The following is a 15,517-nucleotide window of genomic DNA, read 5'->3' on the forward strand; positions in this document are numbered from 1 at the left end:
ACTAGTATAATGTTAGCACACTGTATCATTACTGTCTTGTTTATTTGTTTCTCTCATAACTCCTGAGGGCAAGAACTATATCATTCCTGTACCCCTAGGATCCAGCAATAATTGGTCATAAGAATATTAGTAAGAGACTCTCAGTAAATGAATATAAAAGAGAATTACTTGAATAAATGAGAGAATAGAGTAGATAATTCCTTTGGGCTCCAACATTCCATGAATCTTTGAAATTATAAGCTGATATATTAAGAACCATAAAATGAAACCAGTTAGCTTTACACAGCAGCCCCATTAGGAGAAAGATACTGACAATGGTTTCAGTTTATTGAGTCCTTACTACATGCCAGGCAATGTGCCAAGACTTTCTATGAATTACCCAACTTAACACCTATGATAACTCCGGGTACTAATATGATCCCTATCTGACAAATGAGAACAGTGAAACTCTGAGAGATTAAATAAGTGCCCAACCGGTGAGTGGCCGTGAAAGCCACAGTTAAAAGTCAAGGCTATCTGACACCAAAGCTGATACTCATAACTCTTTAAAGAGGGGGAAAAATGAAAAATAAGGTAATGCTGATTACTATTATAATTCTGTCAGTCTATTCTAAGGCTTCACAAAGGCCACCTGGTATTTAATAGAGCAAAGGCTATCCATTCCAGTAGGGACCATTAAAAGGCATTTAGCCCAGCCCCATCATTTTATAGTGAGGGAATCTGAGGCAGAGAGAACTGTCTGGCAAGGCTCAGGTTTAGTTAGTAGAACAGCCTGCCTAGAACCCTAGTATCAAGGCATAGCTCCTTTTACTGTTATTGAAGTGTTGCCTCAGTTCATTCAGGGCTCTGCTCATATGTCATTGCACAAAGACACTTTCCCTGACCACATATCTGAAATAGCCCCTATCACTCTGTTTCTTATCTTCCTTTATTTTTCTTCATAACATTCTACTTATATTACGTATTTGTTTACTTGTTTATTTTGCCCACTAGAATATAAGCTTCATGAGCACAAGACTTTTATTTTTTTTTTTTTTTTTCGCGGTATGCGGGCCTCACTGTTGTGGCCTCTCCCGTTGCGGAGTACAGGCTCCGGACGTGCAGGCTCAGCGGCCATGGCTCACGGGCCCAGCCGCTCCGCGGCACGTGGGATCTTCCCGGACCGGGGCACGAACCCGTGTCCCCTGCATCGGCAGGTGGACTCTCAACCACTGCGCCACCAGGGAAGCCTGAGCACAAGACTTTTATTGCTGTTTCTCTGGAGCCTATAGCAGTGCCTGGCATATAAGGTACTTAATAAAAATTGGTTGAATTGATGACTAAACATTCCAAAGCATCAACTGCAATGTGATTTTAATGCACTGAAACTTTTCTTTGGCTTTCAAACTTCAAGTCAGAAGGCTTTCTTTATTTTTGCCTTTATTTTCGCTTACTTCTGGCCTAACATTTGCCACAATATTAAACTTTGGCAAACTTCTGTCTCCTCCCCTGATTTTCAGGCCCCCCTGCCCCAGGACAGGGACCTTGCCTAAGTCATCCATGCATCCCAAAGCCTAGCACAGGACCTGGCACGAGCAGCTGTTCAAAAATGCTTGGGGGGGCTGGAGTGGACAGAGGTAAGAGTGACAGTCACAGGCATCATTGCTTAGTGATTTATTCTCTTAAGGCTCCATCAGCAGGTGGAATGGAAGACCCCTCCCACCCTGATGCCTTGGGTAACCAAGGCATTATACTCCTTCACTGCCTGCTCTGTCTGGAGGACCCGCACATCAATGCCTTTTTTCTTGAGGTATTCCACGGTTGATGGGGGTACCTGGGAAGAAGGAAAAAGATGAGTAAATCAGGGGGAAAGGCCCCCAGGGTTTCCTTTCCTGCAATGAGGCAAGTATATTCTACAGAACTGGACAGTGACAACCATCACTCCTCAATCACCCAGTGTGTCACCAGTCCAGAATTTGGCAGTGAGTCCCAAGGAGTCAAAAAGGCTTCTAAGAAGTTAACAGAAGTACCATGAAACATGTGCAGACAGCTCAGGTGATATGGAAACTGGAAAGAGCATGGATTTTGGAGTCAGACAGTCTTGAATTTAAGTCCTTACTAGCATTGTGACTTTGGGTAAGTGAATTAAATTCTCTGAGCCTTTGTTTCCATGTATGTAAATAGGGATAACAATACCTGCTTACAGGGTTGGTATGAGAATGAATTCAGCTAAGGTATGTAAAATGTTAAATGTTTGAGTCAGTCCAACCTGACTGATTCAAATCCAGATAAATGTTAAATGTTTGAGTCAGTCCAACCTGAGTCTAAATTCTAACTTTGCTATGTACTAACCAAGAGACCTTTTGAAAGTCTTTCAACTGCAATTTCCTCCCCTATAAAACGGAGATAGTAATACTTAAAATCAAAGGGTTGGTGTGAGGATGAAGTTTTATGAATGTACGTACACTGCAGCTCAAATGTCTTCTCAGAAAGGCCTTTCTTTACCACCCCATTCAGAGCAGCCCCTCATAAGTCACCATTTCCTTCACAGCACTTACTATGATCTGAAATTGTCTACATTTTTATTATCCATGAGGGCCATGAACCTCGTTTGCCTTGTTTAGCTTGTTGTCCCTGGTACCTAGAATAGTGTCTGCCCCATAGAAGGTGCTGAATAAATATTTGTAAATGAATTTATATAAAAGATTCTCAAGAGTGACAGCTATTATTGGCTATTTTCTCAACTCTGGCTTGTCTTCAATATTATTTTAAATAGATTTTAATTAGACTCTGCCTTGTCAGAAGGAGCTCTGAGTGAAATGTTTTTTAAAATGCCCTACATTACTTTTTTATATGTTTAAACAATTTTATAATAACAGTAGTCTTACAGATAAGGATCATTTTAATGGAGGAAAAAACTAGGTTAAACTAAAAAATACAAATAAAGGGCACCTCCATCGGTAGAGAACTGGATTTTACGACATCTATATAAAGGACAGATGAGGTAGATCTCTATAAACTTATGTGAAAGGCTGTCCATAATGCAATAATGTAAGTGAATAAAAAGTTACAGAACGATATGTATAGAGTGATCCTATTTATGTAAAAACATGTATATCAGTATGTGTAAGTGTGTATATATTTGCAGATGCATAGAAAGAGCATTGGAGCAGTTACGATTGGGAAGGGGAAATCTTTCACCTTTTTAATTCTACATTTCTGCATTGACTCTTTTACAACAAGCATGTACTATTTCTGTAAGTACAATAAAAATAAACTTTCTTTTTCTGAAAGGGGAAAAAGGCTTAACTTGAATGTGCCCAAGAAAAGAAAAGTTAAAAGTACTGTAAAAAAGGAAAGTACTGTAAAAATCTAAAGAGCCAAATATTGATAGCTGTAGAGCTTAAAAGAAATTCCAGGATTGAGGAATTTCTGAAAAATAGTTGAAACAGCACAGGCCTATGATTAGAGACTGGAGAGTCCAACCCTGATGAGGAAGAATAGTGCGCAGCCACTGTTTTATCCTGGGCCATCCACTGGCTCAGCAAAATGAGAGTGCATGATATATAGAGATGAACTTCCAAGAAGGACATATCTCTAAGGTAAAGATCCAGGAGATTACCAGAAGTCCTCAGGAATGCTGTGCTCACCAATACCTACCTTCAAGGCCTCACTCATCCCTCGGCCAATGACAAGGATCTGCACACCCTTCTCGACAACTTCCTCCACATCTGCAGGCTGCACACCAGGAGAATGCTGGACATGGAAAGAGAAAGTATACCAGCTACCTGCTCTTTTCATCTTTCTTTGCGGTCAGCATTCCTGTTAGAGTCATTCATTCATCGAACAAATGTTTACTGAGGTTTACTCTAGGCCAAGCCTCACTAGGGCCCTGGGAATAGCAGAAGATACAGTACTGCCCTCATGGAGCTCTAAGTCTAGTGAAAAATATAGAAGACTACAAAGAAATTTCAGTCGTTTTACAAGTGCTACAAAGAAGTAACGTTCAGGGTGTAGTGAGAACATACAGAAAGGGCACCTAATTCAGACCTGGGGAGTCAGGACAGGGGGTCAGGGAAGATACCCCAGAGGACGTGACATTTAAGCTGAGACATAAAGGACAAACAGTAATTAGCCAGGTTAAAGGAAATCATGGGAACAAGGCATACCAAATACAGGGGATAGCATGAACTAAGGCTCAGAGGAAAGAGCAACCTAGTGAACTACAATTAGTTCCATATGACTGAAATGTAAGTGACAAGTGAGTGGAAAGAGATGACGTGGGAGAAGAAAGCACCTGCACACCATGCCAAAACTTGGAAAGCTCCATATCGTTTCCTTTTTCTGAGCCCCTTTCCCACTTAACTCCAGGAAAACTTTGATGCTTTAAAACCTATCTCTCACTCTGTAAAGTCTTCCCAGATTCTCCCAGGGATATTTAAGGTAAGGTGTTTAATGAACATTAATCCAACGTTAAAGGATGGTGGCTTCTGAACTGCTTCCACATCAGCAAAGGGGATACAGGATTTAGAGTTTGGTAAATACCAGCCCAACTTGGGAAGTGAATAAGAGTGGAAAATTGTCATGGAAGACATGCTGTTTTAATTGCGTCTTGAAGTATGACTAGGAGTATGCCTTGATTCAGTGGTTGTAGAAGGGGTACATTCTAATCATAGTTAGACATGGTTTAGGGAAAGAGCTGCTGAATATACGAAGACAACAACAAATGTACCAAAGAAAGAAGGGTTTTTCAGTCTAAAAAGCTGATGGTTTAGAGAAGATAGGATTGAAATTTATTATAAAAGGTATAAGAAGAACAAATATGAGTATTTTTATTAAATCCTGGAATAATAATATCTTACATGTTTAAAGTTGTAATTTTCATAATACAGCTATAGAAATTATTCCATGTGATCTGCATTAATAGTAGCACAAAAGCATCCATTCTCCTTGTTTTATAGATAAAGAAACTGAAGCTCACAAAATACATACACATTAGCCAAGATGACACAATTACTAAGTAGCAGAGTTGGGATTTGAACAGACACATGTTAACCTTTGGCTTAATGCACTTTATTAGAATACTGTAACCTAGGGAGCAACCTTGAAACTGGAAAGAACTAGCCCTAATGACCACAGAGTTGTGCTTAAGCCCAGTGCCTGGCCCATTGTAGGCACACAATAATTGTTACTTTAAGTGTAACCTGAATCTTCCCTAAGGCAATTGCCTGCCACCCACACACACACATGAGCAAAAAAACCAATAAAGGAGACAGACTGAAGTACTAAAAAATACTTGATTAACCCCCCTAAAAAGGCAGGAATAAAAAACATGAGGACAAACAGAAAACAAATAGCAATATGTTAACACTTAAACATAACTGTAGCAGTAATTAAGTGGACTAAATAGTTTAATGAGAGGCAAAGATTGAGTTAAAAAGCAAGACCCAACTAAACACTACTTACAAGGTATATACCTGAAATATAAAGGCATAAGTTGAAAGTATAAGGATAGATATAAAATGCAAACACTAAGAAAGCTGGTGTGGTTATATTAATATCAAGATAGGAAGTATTACTAGAGATAGTTTCATCTCATGATACTTAAAGGACCAATTCATTAAGAAAAACATAACAACCCAAATCTGTACACTCTTAGTGAAAGAGCTACAAAATATATGAAAACAAAAATAACATATCTGGGACTTCCCTGGTGGTCCAGCAGCTAAGAAAACGCCTTCCAATGCAGAGCATGCAGGTTCGATCCCTGGTCTGGGAACTAAGATCCCACATGCGGCAGGGCAAATAAGCCCAAGTGCCACAACTACTGAGCCCATGCACCACAACTAAAGAGCCCCTGTGCCACAACTACAGCGCCCATGCACTCTGGAGCCACAACTAGATAGGAGCCCACATGCCCCAACTAGAGAGAAGCCCACACACTGCAAGGAAAGATCCTGCATGCTGCATCTAAGACCCAACACAGCCAAAAATAAATAAGTATTAAAAACAAAAATAACAGAACTAAGGAAAGAGACAAAACCACTATAGTTGGATTTTTTTTAACATCTTTATTGGAGTATAATTGCTTTACAATGGTGTGTTAGTTTCTGCTTTATAACAAAGTGAATCAGCTATATATATACATATATCCCCATATCTCCTCCCTCTTGCATCTGCCTCCCATCCTCCCTATCCCACCCCTCTAGGTGGTCACAAAGCACCGAGCTCATCTCCCTGTGCTATGCGGCTGCTTCCCACTAGCTATCTGTTTTACATTAGGTAGTGTATATATGTCCATGCCACTCTCTCACTTCATCCCAGCTTACCCTTCCCACTCCCATGTCCTCAAGTCCATTCTCTATGCCTGTGTCTTTATTCCTGTCCTGCCCCTAAGTTCTTCAGAACCATTTTTTTGTTTTTTTAGATTCCATATATATGTGTTAGCATACAGTGTTTGTTTTCCTCTTTCTGACTTACTTCACTCTGCATGACATACTCTAGGTCCATCCAGCTCTATAGTCGGAAATTTTAACAACCTTCTCTCAGTAATTGATAAAACACATAGACAAAGAGTCTAATTAGGGAAATGGGAGCTTTTAGCAACACTGTCAGTTAATTTGGCCTAATAGACATTTATAGGTTACTACACCCAACAACTGCAGAATACACATTGTTTTTTCAAGTGTACATGGAACAGTCACTAAGACCTTATGCTGACATAAGTCTCAGTAAATTTCAAAGAAATGAAATAAAAGAGAATATATCTGACAAAATAGATTTGTTGATAACAATAAGATATTTAGAAAAGCCATAAATAATTGGAAATTGAGCAAGAAAGTATTTTGAACTAAAGGGTAAAGGAAAAATACATCAAAATTTGTGGAATACATCTATATAATGCTTATAGGCAAATTTATCACTTTGAATTCTTATAATAGAAAAATAATTGTCTAAAATCAATGGTGTAAGCCTCCACCTTAAAAAGCTAGGAGAAGAGAAGCAAATCATATCCAAAGCAAGCAGAAGACAGATAATAATGAATATATGTGTGTAAATCAATGGAATGGGAAACAAATGACAGAGAAAAGTCAACAAGGCCAAAAGTTGGTTCTTTGAAAAGATTAATAAAATTGAAACCATTGTAAGATTGATCAGGAAAAAAAGAGAAGACACAAGTCATAAATACCAGGAATGAAGGGGACATCACTATGGATCATACAGATAGCAGAAGAATAATTTTAAAAATTGGGAATAAATTTACACTAATAAATGTGACAACTTAGAAGAAATGGACAGATCTTTTTGAAAGACACAACTTATTAAAATCTAAGAAGCAGAAAATCTGAATAGTCCTATAGACGTTAGAAATTGAATTTATAATTTAAAACCCTTCCACAGAAAAAATTCTAGACACATATGATTTCAGTGGTGAATTCTATTTTAAACATTTAATGAAAATCCTCAACAAAACATTAGCAAATCCAAGGTTGGTTCAATATTTTAAAAATCAACGTAGTTCACCACAAAGTAAAGAAGAAAAATTACAAAGTCGTGTCAAATGATGCAGAAAAAGCATTTAATGAAGTTCACCATGTATTTATGATTAAAAAAAAAACTCTCAGAAAACTAAACTAGAATAGCCAAGATATGGAAGCAACCTAAATGTCCATCGAGAGATGAATGGATAAAGAAGATGTGGGGGAAAAAAAAAAGAAGATGTGGTACACACACTTATGGCCACCTAATCTATGACAAAGGAGGCAAGAATATACAATGGAAAAAAGACAGTCTCTTCAATAAGTGGTGCTGGGAAAACTGGACAGCTACATGTAAAAAAAATGAAATTAGAACACTCCCTAATACCATACACAAAAATAAACTCAAAATGGATTAAGGACCGGACACTATAAAACCCTTAGAGGAAAACATAGGCAGACCACTCTTTGACATAAATAACAGCAAGATCTTTTTTGATTCACCTCCTAGAGTAATGAAAACAAAAACAAAAATAACCAAATGGGATCTAATTAAACTTAAAAGCTTTTGCGCAGCAAAGGAAACCATAAACAAAATGAAAAGACAGTCCTCAGAATGGAAGAAAACATTTGCAAATGAAGCAACTGACAAGAGATTAATCTCCAAAATATACAAACAGCCCCTGCAGCTCAATATAGAAAAAAAAAATCCAATCAAAAAATGGGTGAAGACCTAAATAGATATTTCTCCAAAGAAGACATACAGATGGCCTACAGACACATGAAAAGATGCTCAACATCACTAATTATTAGAGAAATGCAAATCAAAACCACAATGAAGTGTCACCTCACACCGGTCAGAATGGCCATCATAAAAAATTCTACAAACAGGGCTTCCCTGGTGGCACAGTGGTCAAGAGTCCGCCTGCCGATGCAGGAGACACGGGTTCGTGTCCCGGTCCGGGAGGATCCCACATGCCACGGAGCGGCTGGGCCCGTGAGCCATGGCCGCTGAGCCTGCGTGTCCGGAGCCTGTGCTTCGCAATGGGAGAGGCCACAACGGTGAGAGGCCCGCATACCGCAAAAAAAAAAAAAAAAAAAAAAAATTCTATAAACAATAAATGCTGGAGAGGGTGTGGAGAAAAGGGGACCCTTGTACACTGTTGGTGGGAATGTAAATTGGTACTGCCCCTATGGAGAACAGTATGGAGGTTCCTTAAAAAACTAAAAATAGAGCTACCATATGACCCAGCAATCCCAGTCCTAGGCATATATCTGGAGAAAACCATAATTCAAAAGGATGCACGCACCCCGATGTTCACTGCAGCACTATTTACAATAGCCAGGGCATGGAAGCAACCTAAATGTCCATCAACAGAGGAATGGATAAAGAAGACATGGTACATATATACAATGGAATATTACTCAGCCATAAAAAGTAACAAAATAGTGCCATTTGCAGAGACGTGGATGGACCTAGAGACTGTCATACAGAGTGAAGTAAGTCAAAAAGAGAAAAACAAATATAGTATAATATCACTTAAATGTGGAATCTAGAAAAAAGGTGGAGATGAACTTATTTGCAAAGCAGAAATAGAGTCACAGATGTAGAGAACAAACTTACGGTTGCCAAGGGGGGAAGAAGGGTGGGATGAATTGGGAGATTGGGACTGACATATATACACTACTATGTGTAAAATAGCTAATGAGAACCTACTGTATAGCAAAGGGAACTCTACTCAGTGCTCTGTGGTGACCTAAATGGAAAGGAAATCCAAAAGAGAGTGGATATATGTATATGTACGACTGATTCACTTATTTGTACAGCAAGAAACTCACACAGCATTGTAAAGCAACTATACTCCAATAAAATTTAATTTAAAAAGTTCAGGACTTCCCTGGTGGCGCAGTGATTAAGAATCCACCTGCCAATGCAGGGGACACGGGTTCAAGGTCTGGTCCAGGAAGATCCCACATGTTGCGGAGCAACTAAGCCCGTGTGCCACAACTACTGAGCCTGCACTCTAGAGCCCGTGAGCCACAACTACTGAAGCCTGTGTGCCTAGAGCCTGTGCTCCGCAACAAGAGAAGCCACTGCAATGAGAAGTCTGCACACCGCAACAAAGAGTAGCCCCTGCTCGCCGCAACTAGAAAAGCCCACGCACAGCAACGAAGACCCAATGCAGCCAAAAATAAAAAATAAACAACAAAATTTTTTAAAAATGTGGTACATATATACAATGGAATATTGCTCAGCCATAAGAAAGAATTAAATAATGCCATTTGTGACAATATGGATGGACCTAGAGGGTATTATCCTAAGTGAGTTAAGTCAGAGAAAGATAAATACTGTATGATTTCATTTATATGTGGAATCTAAAAAACAAAACAAAACAGAAATAGACTCATAGATACAAAGAATAAACACATAGTTGCCAGAGGGGAGGTGGTGGGGGAGATGAGTGAAATAGGTGAGGGACATTAAGAGGTACAAACTTACAGTTACAAAAGAAATGAGTCGGGCTTCCCTGGTGGCACAGTGGTTAAGAATATGCCTGCCAATGCAGGGGATATGGGTTCGAGCCTTGGTCTGGGAAGATCCCACATCCCGCAGAGCAACTAAGCCCGTGCACCACAACTACTGAGCCTGCACTCTAAAGCCCACGAGCCACAACTACTGAAGCCTGTGTGCCTAGAGCCCAAGCTCCGCAACAAGAGAAGCCACCACAATGAGAAGCCCACACACCGCAACGAAGACTAGCCCCTGCTCGCAGTAACTAGAGAATGCTCGCACACAGCAACAAAAACCCAATGCAGCCAAAAATAAAGAAGTTAATTAAAAAACAAAAAAAACAAATGAGTTACAGGGATGAAATATACAGCATGGGGGATATAGTCAATAATAGTGTATGGTAACAGATGGTAACTAGACTTATCATGGTGATCATTTCATAATGTATAGAAACATGAAATCATTATGTTGTGCACCTGGAACTAACATAGCATTGTAGGTCAGTTATACTTCAATAAAAATAAATAAATAATAATAATAATTATTATTAATATTTTAAAAATAAACTAAACTAGAAGGGAACCTTCCTTAGGTAGAGGACATCTAAGAAAAACCTACAGCTAGCTAAACATTAAGTATAATGTTGAAATGTTAAACATTTTCCCCAAAAGACTGGACATAATAATTTACTTCCTTATTATCTCTTGGACCTGTCCATTCCTCTCCATCTCCACTGCCACTACCCTGGTCTAAGCTTCTTATTTAGCCTGTTGCAGTAACTTTCTAACTGGTCTCCATAAAACCACTTTAGCCCTTTCCAATTAACCATTCTTCAAATTGTAGCTAGAGGAATCTTTGCAAAACACAAATCCATTCAAGTCACTCCTCTGCTTAACAGCACTCAACGGTTTCTCATTGCCCTTAAAATAACTGCCAAACTCCTAAACATGGTCTGTAAGTTCCCAGCTGCCTCACCAGTCTTACTGCATATCACTTTCTTCATGTTCTAGCAGGAAAACAGTTTGGCATTTTCTTAAATATGTACTTACGCAATTCAGCAATCACATACCTGGGTATGTATCCTAGAGAAATGAAAACTCACATTCACGCAAAAACCTGTACATGAACGTTCATAGCACCTTTCTATTGGGGGTTGGGGGAGGCGTTGTTAACTCTTATTTCGTAAACTTAGAAGCAGCATATCCTACTCTAGATTTTTTTTCCAGTTTTATTGAGATATAGTTGACACACAGCACTGTATAAGTTCAAGGTGTACAGCATATGACTTATGTATATCATGAAATGATTCCCACAATAAGTTTAGTTAACATCCATCATCTCACATAGATACAAAAAAAGAAAAAAAGAAAAAATCATTTTTCTCTGGTGACGAGAACTCTTAGGATTTATTCTCTTAACAACTTTCATATATATCGTATAGCATTACTAACTACAGTCATCTGTAGCAGCTTTACTTGTAGTAAACCAAACTGGAAACAACCCAAATGTTCATCAACAAATTGTGTTATAATCCAACAATGGAATACTACTCAATAATAAAAAAGGAACAAATTATTGATACCTATGACAATATGGATGAATCTAAAATGTATTATGCTGAGTGAAAAAAGCAAGTCTCAAAAGACTATATACTGTATGATTCCATTAGTATGACAAATAAACGTAATGTGTATTAGGTCAATTGGCAAAATATTAATAAGGTCTGTTTATTAGATAATAGTATTGTATCAATGTTAATTTCCTGATTTTCATCACTGTGTTGTAAGAGAATGTCCTTGTTTTTTGGGGAAATACACACAGGTATTTAGGAGCAAAGGGGTAGAATATCTACAGCAGTTCAGAAAAAAGTCTATTGGAGAAGAAGATGATAAAGAAAATATGATAAACTTAACATTTGGGTCTGGGTAAAAATGAGAATTCTAATATTCCTGTAACTTTTCTGTAACTCTGAAATTATTTCAAAATAAACAGCTTAGGGCTTCCCTGGTGGCGCAGTGGTTGAGAGTCCGCCTGCCGATGCAGGGGACACGGGTTCGTGCCCCGATCCCGGAGGATCCCACGTGCCGCGGAGCGGCTGGGCCCGCGAGCCATGGCCGCGGAGCCTGTGTGTCCGGAGCCTGTGCTCCGCAACGGGAGAGGCCACGGCAGTGAGAGGCCCGCGTACAGCAAAAAAAAAAAATAAATAAAAAATAAACAGCTTAAAAAATAACCCTATAGTATTGGCAGGTTATAGATTAGCAGGAAGAGACCACATATAGGCACACATACCTACTCACTACTTCCTGATTTATTTAGCCAAGGAAACAAAGTTTAGCAGAAGCCAGGTGGCTACACAAAGCAGGAGCAGATGCAGCACATCTTTTCTGGCTTTCTCCATGTCTCTTGATTCCCTGTGGGGTGTACAACTACTGCTGACACTCTTCACTCTGAGTGTTCCAGAGCTGATAACATAGCCAGTCTCTCACACTAACACCTTTTTATATTCTGACTTACTTCATCAGCATCTTCTTAAGGAATTTACACTAAGACACTATGAGCTTACACTTAAGGGAATATCAGAGTGTTCTAAATTAGAACACCTGCACGTCAAAGAGTGAACCAAACTGATCATCAGCAACGGTACTTCCTCATCGTGGGAGGGGATGCAGAGCTAGTGGCCAGGTGGCTCTGAACAGTATCTCTGCCTCCAGCTTTCCCTATTCTCCACAAAGATCAGAAGAGACTGGGGGAAGATTAGATTCTTTATCTCTAAAGTAATTTAGGTTTATACATTTAAAAAAATATTTATTTATTTATTTGGCTGCATCAGGTCTTAGTTGCGGCATGCAGGATCTTCGTTGTGGCATGCGGGATTTTTCATTGTGGTGGGCAGGCTCCAGAGTGCGTGGGCTTAGTGGTTGCAGTGTGTGGGCTCTCTAGTTGTGGTGTGCGGGGTCAGTAGTCGTGGCACGTGCGGGCTTAGTTGCCCTGTGGCATGTGAGAGCTTAGTTCTCCAACGAGGGATTGAACCTGCATCCCCTGCATTGGAAGGCAGATTCTTAACCACTGGACCACCAGGGAAGTCCCTTGGTTTATACATTTTTAAAAGGCAAAACAAAACCGGGATATTTTTTCATTTGATTACAGTAATTGGTTCTTAAAGAATGTATCGATAAAACGATTGGATTAGATGCTTTTTTAGTTCCACAGCTCTGTGATCAATCCTAGAACCACCCTGAGCTGAACAGCTATGGTATGAAGAACTTAACGTTTTCTTTTTCTGGTACAACGACAAAGGTAAATATTTAACAGAATTACAAATCAGGGCTGGAGAGCTTCACCTGCCTTAAGTAAATGCATTTATCTGAAATACCGAATGATTCCTTCATTTAACAAAGAATAGGGGCTTCCCTGCTGGCGCAGTGGTTGAGAATCCGCCTGCCAATGCAGGGGACACGGGTTCGATCCCTGGTCTGGGAAGATCCCACATGCCATGGAGCAACTAAGCCCGTGTGCCACAACTACTGAGCCTGCACTCTAGAGCCCACGAGCCACAACTACTGAGCCCTCGTGCCTCAACTACTGAAGTGCCTAGAGCCCGTGCTCCGCAATGAGAAGCCCACGCACTGCAATGAAGAGTAGCCCCCGCTCGCCGCAACTAGAGAAAGCCCGCACGCAGCAGCGAAGACCCAACACAGCCAAAAATAAATAAACAAATTTACAAAAAAACCCCGCAAAGAATAGCATCTACTTTGAGGAGCACCATGATCCCCAGGCTGTAAGAGCTCACATTCTGGTATAAGGAAACAAGGCCACTGCTCAATGAAGTGAAAGGTCATAAAAGAGTGCAAAACCATAATCCTCTCAAGATTCACAGACTGCAGACAGCAGGAGCCCATCAGAGTTGCTGGAGCAGTGGAACTCAATTTGGCTGTTGCATGCTTTACTGCAGGCCCAGGGTGTCACGTACAGAGCCATGAAAGATAACCGCAACAGCCTGTGGATCCAGGCCTTCGTGGGTGATTACTTACAGCCTTGTGCATAGGTCTGTGTTTGGAGCATCAGCCTGTTATTGAGGCATCCTCACCCTGCCACCAGCTCCCTCTCTGCTTCTTCCAATCCCTCCCACCAAACCACTAAGGCTCTCTGCCCTTAGTGAGTGTCTGATTCTGTTCCTCTTTAAGAGGCTTTCCATAACATGTCAATGTTACGGAAATCTTCTTGTTTTTTCTTAGAGGAAAGCTATTAGCATCTTTTCATGTGTCTGTTGGATATATGTATGTCTTCTTTGGAAAGATGTATATTCAGGACCTCTGCCCAATTATTAATTGGGTTATTTGTTTGTTGGTGTTGAGTTGTATGAGTTCTTTGTATATTTTAGATATTAACCCCTTATTAGATACATTGTTTGCAAATATTTTCTTCCAAAGCCTTTTGATTTTGTTGTTAGTTTCCTTCATTGTGCAAAAGCTTTTTAGTTTGATGTAGCTACATCAGGGAAATAGAAATAAAAACCACAATGCAATATCACCTCAGATCTGTCAGAATGGCTATTATCAAAAAGATATCAAATAACAAGTGTTGGTGAGGATGTGGAGAAAACGGAACCCTTGTGCACTGTTGGTGGGAATGTAAATTGGTGCAGCCACTATGGAAAACAGTACAGAGGTCCCTCAAAATATTAAAAATAGAAGTACCAGACAACCCAGCAATTCCACTTGTGTATTTTTGCAAAGAAAATGAAAACACTAAAAGAATGAAATCTTGCCATTTGTGACAACAAGGATGTACTTAGAGGGTATTAAGCTAAGTGATATAAATCGGACAGAGGAAGAGAAATACTGTATGATTTTACTTATATGTGAAATCTAAAAAACAAAACAAATAAACAAGTAAAACAAAACAGAAATCAGACTCATAGAGAATAAACAGGTGGTTGCCAGAGGGGAGGTGGTGGGGGAGATGAGTGAAATAGGTGAGGGAGATTAAGAGGTACAAACTTAACCGTTACAAAAGAAATGAGTCACAGGGATGAAATGTGTAGCATGGGGAATATAGTCAATAATAGTGTAAATATTTTGTATGATGGCAGATGGTAACTAGACTTACTGTGGCAATCATTTTGTAATGTATAGAAATATCAAATCATTACACTGTGCACCTGAAACTTGCATAGTATTGTAGGTCAATTGTACTTCAATCAATAAATCTGTCTATTGGGCTTCCCTGGTGGCGCAGTGGTTGAGAGTCCGCCTGCCGATGCAGGGGACACGGGTTCGTGCCCAGGTCCGGGAAGATCCCACATGCCGCGAAGCGGCTGGGCCCGTGAGCCATGGCCGCTGAGCCTGCGCTTCCGGAGCCTGTGCTCCGCAACGGGAGAGGCCACAACAGTGAGAGGCCCGCATACCGCAAAAAAAATAAAAAAATAAAAATAAATCAATCTGTCTATTGATAGAGTAAAGAAACACGACAACAAAATGCAGTGCATGACCCCTGACTGGATCTTGGGTTGGAAAGGATAGCCAGCTATAAAAGATATTATTTTATT

The 15,517-nt window shown here is 39.8% G+C and overlaps 1 protein-coding gene across 1 annotated transcript in view; it reads right to left on the reverse strand.

The window, feature by feature from the left end:
• Positions 1 to 1,638: 1,638 nt before the first annotated feature.
• AAMDC (adipogenesis associated Mth938 domain containing) overlaps positions 1,639 to 15,517 on the reverse strand; it is a 33,364-nt gene continuing 19,485 nt past the window's right edge. The window contains exons 3-4 of the mRNA XM_082627888.1: positions 3,640 to 3,735; positions 1,639 to 1,813 (exon numbers count right to left, since the gene is read on the reverse strand). Of these exons, the coding sequence (XP_082484014.1) occupies positions 1,673 to 1,813; positions 3,640 to 3,735 (237 nt within the window). The 3' untranslated portion in view covers positions 1,639 to 1,672. The remainder of the gene's footprint in view (positions 1,814 to 3,639; positions 3,736 to 15,517) is intronic.

The sequence above is a fragment of the Mesoplodon mirus genome (assembly GCF_964341445.2).
Source record: "Mesoplodon mirus genome assembly, chromosome: 7".
Taxonomy (NCBI): domain Eukaryota; kingdom Metazoa; phylum Chordata; class Mammalia; order Artiodactyla; family Ziphiidae; genus Mesoplodon; species Mesoplodon mirus.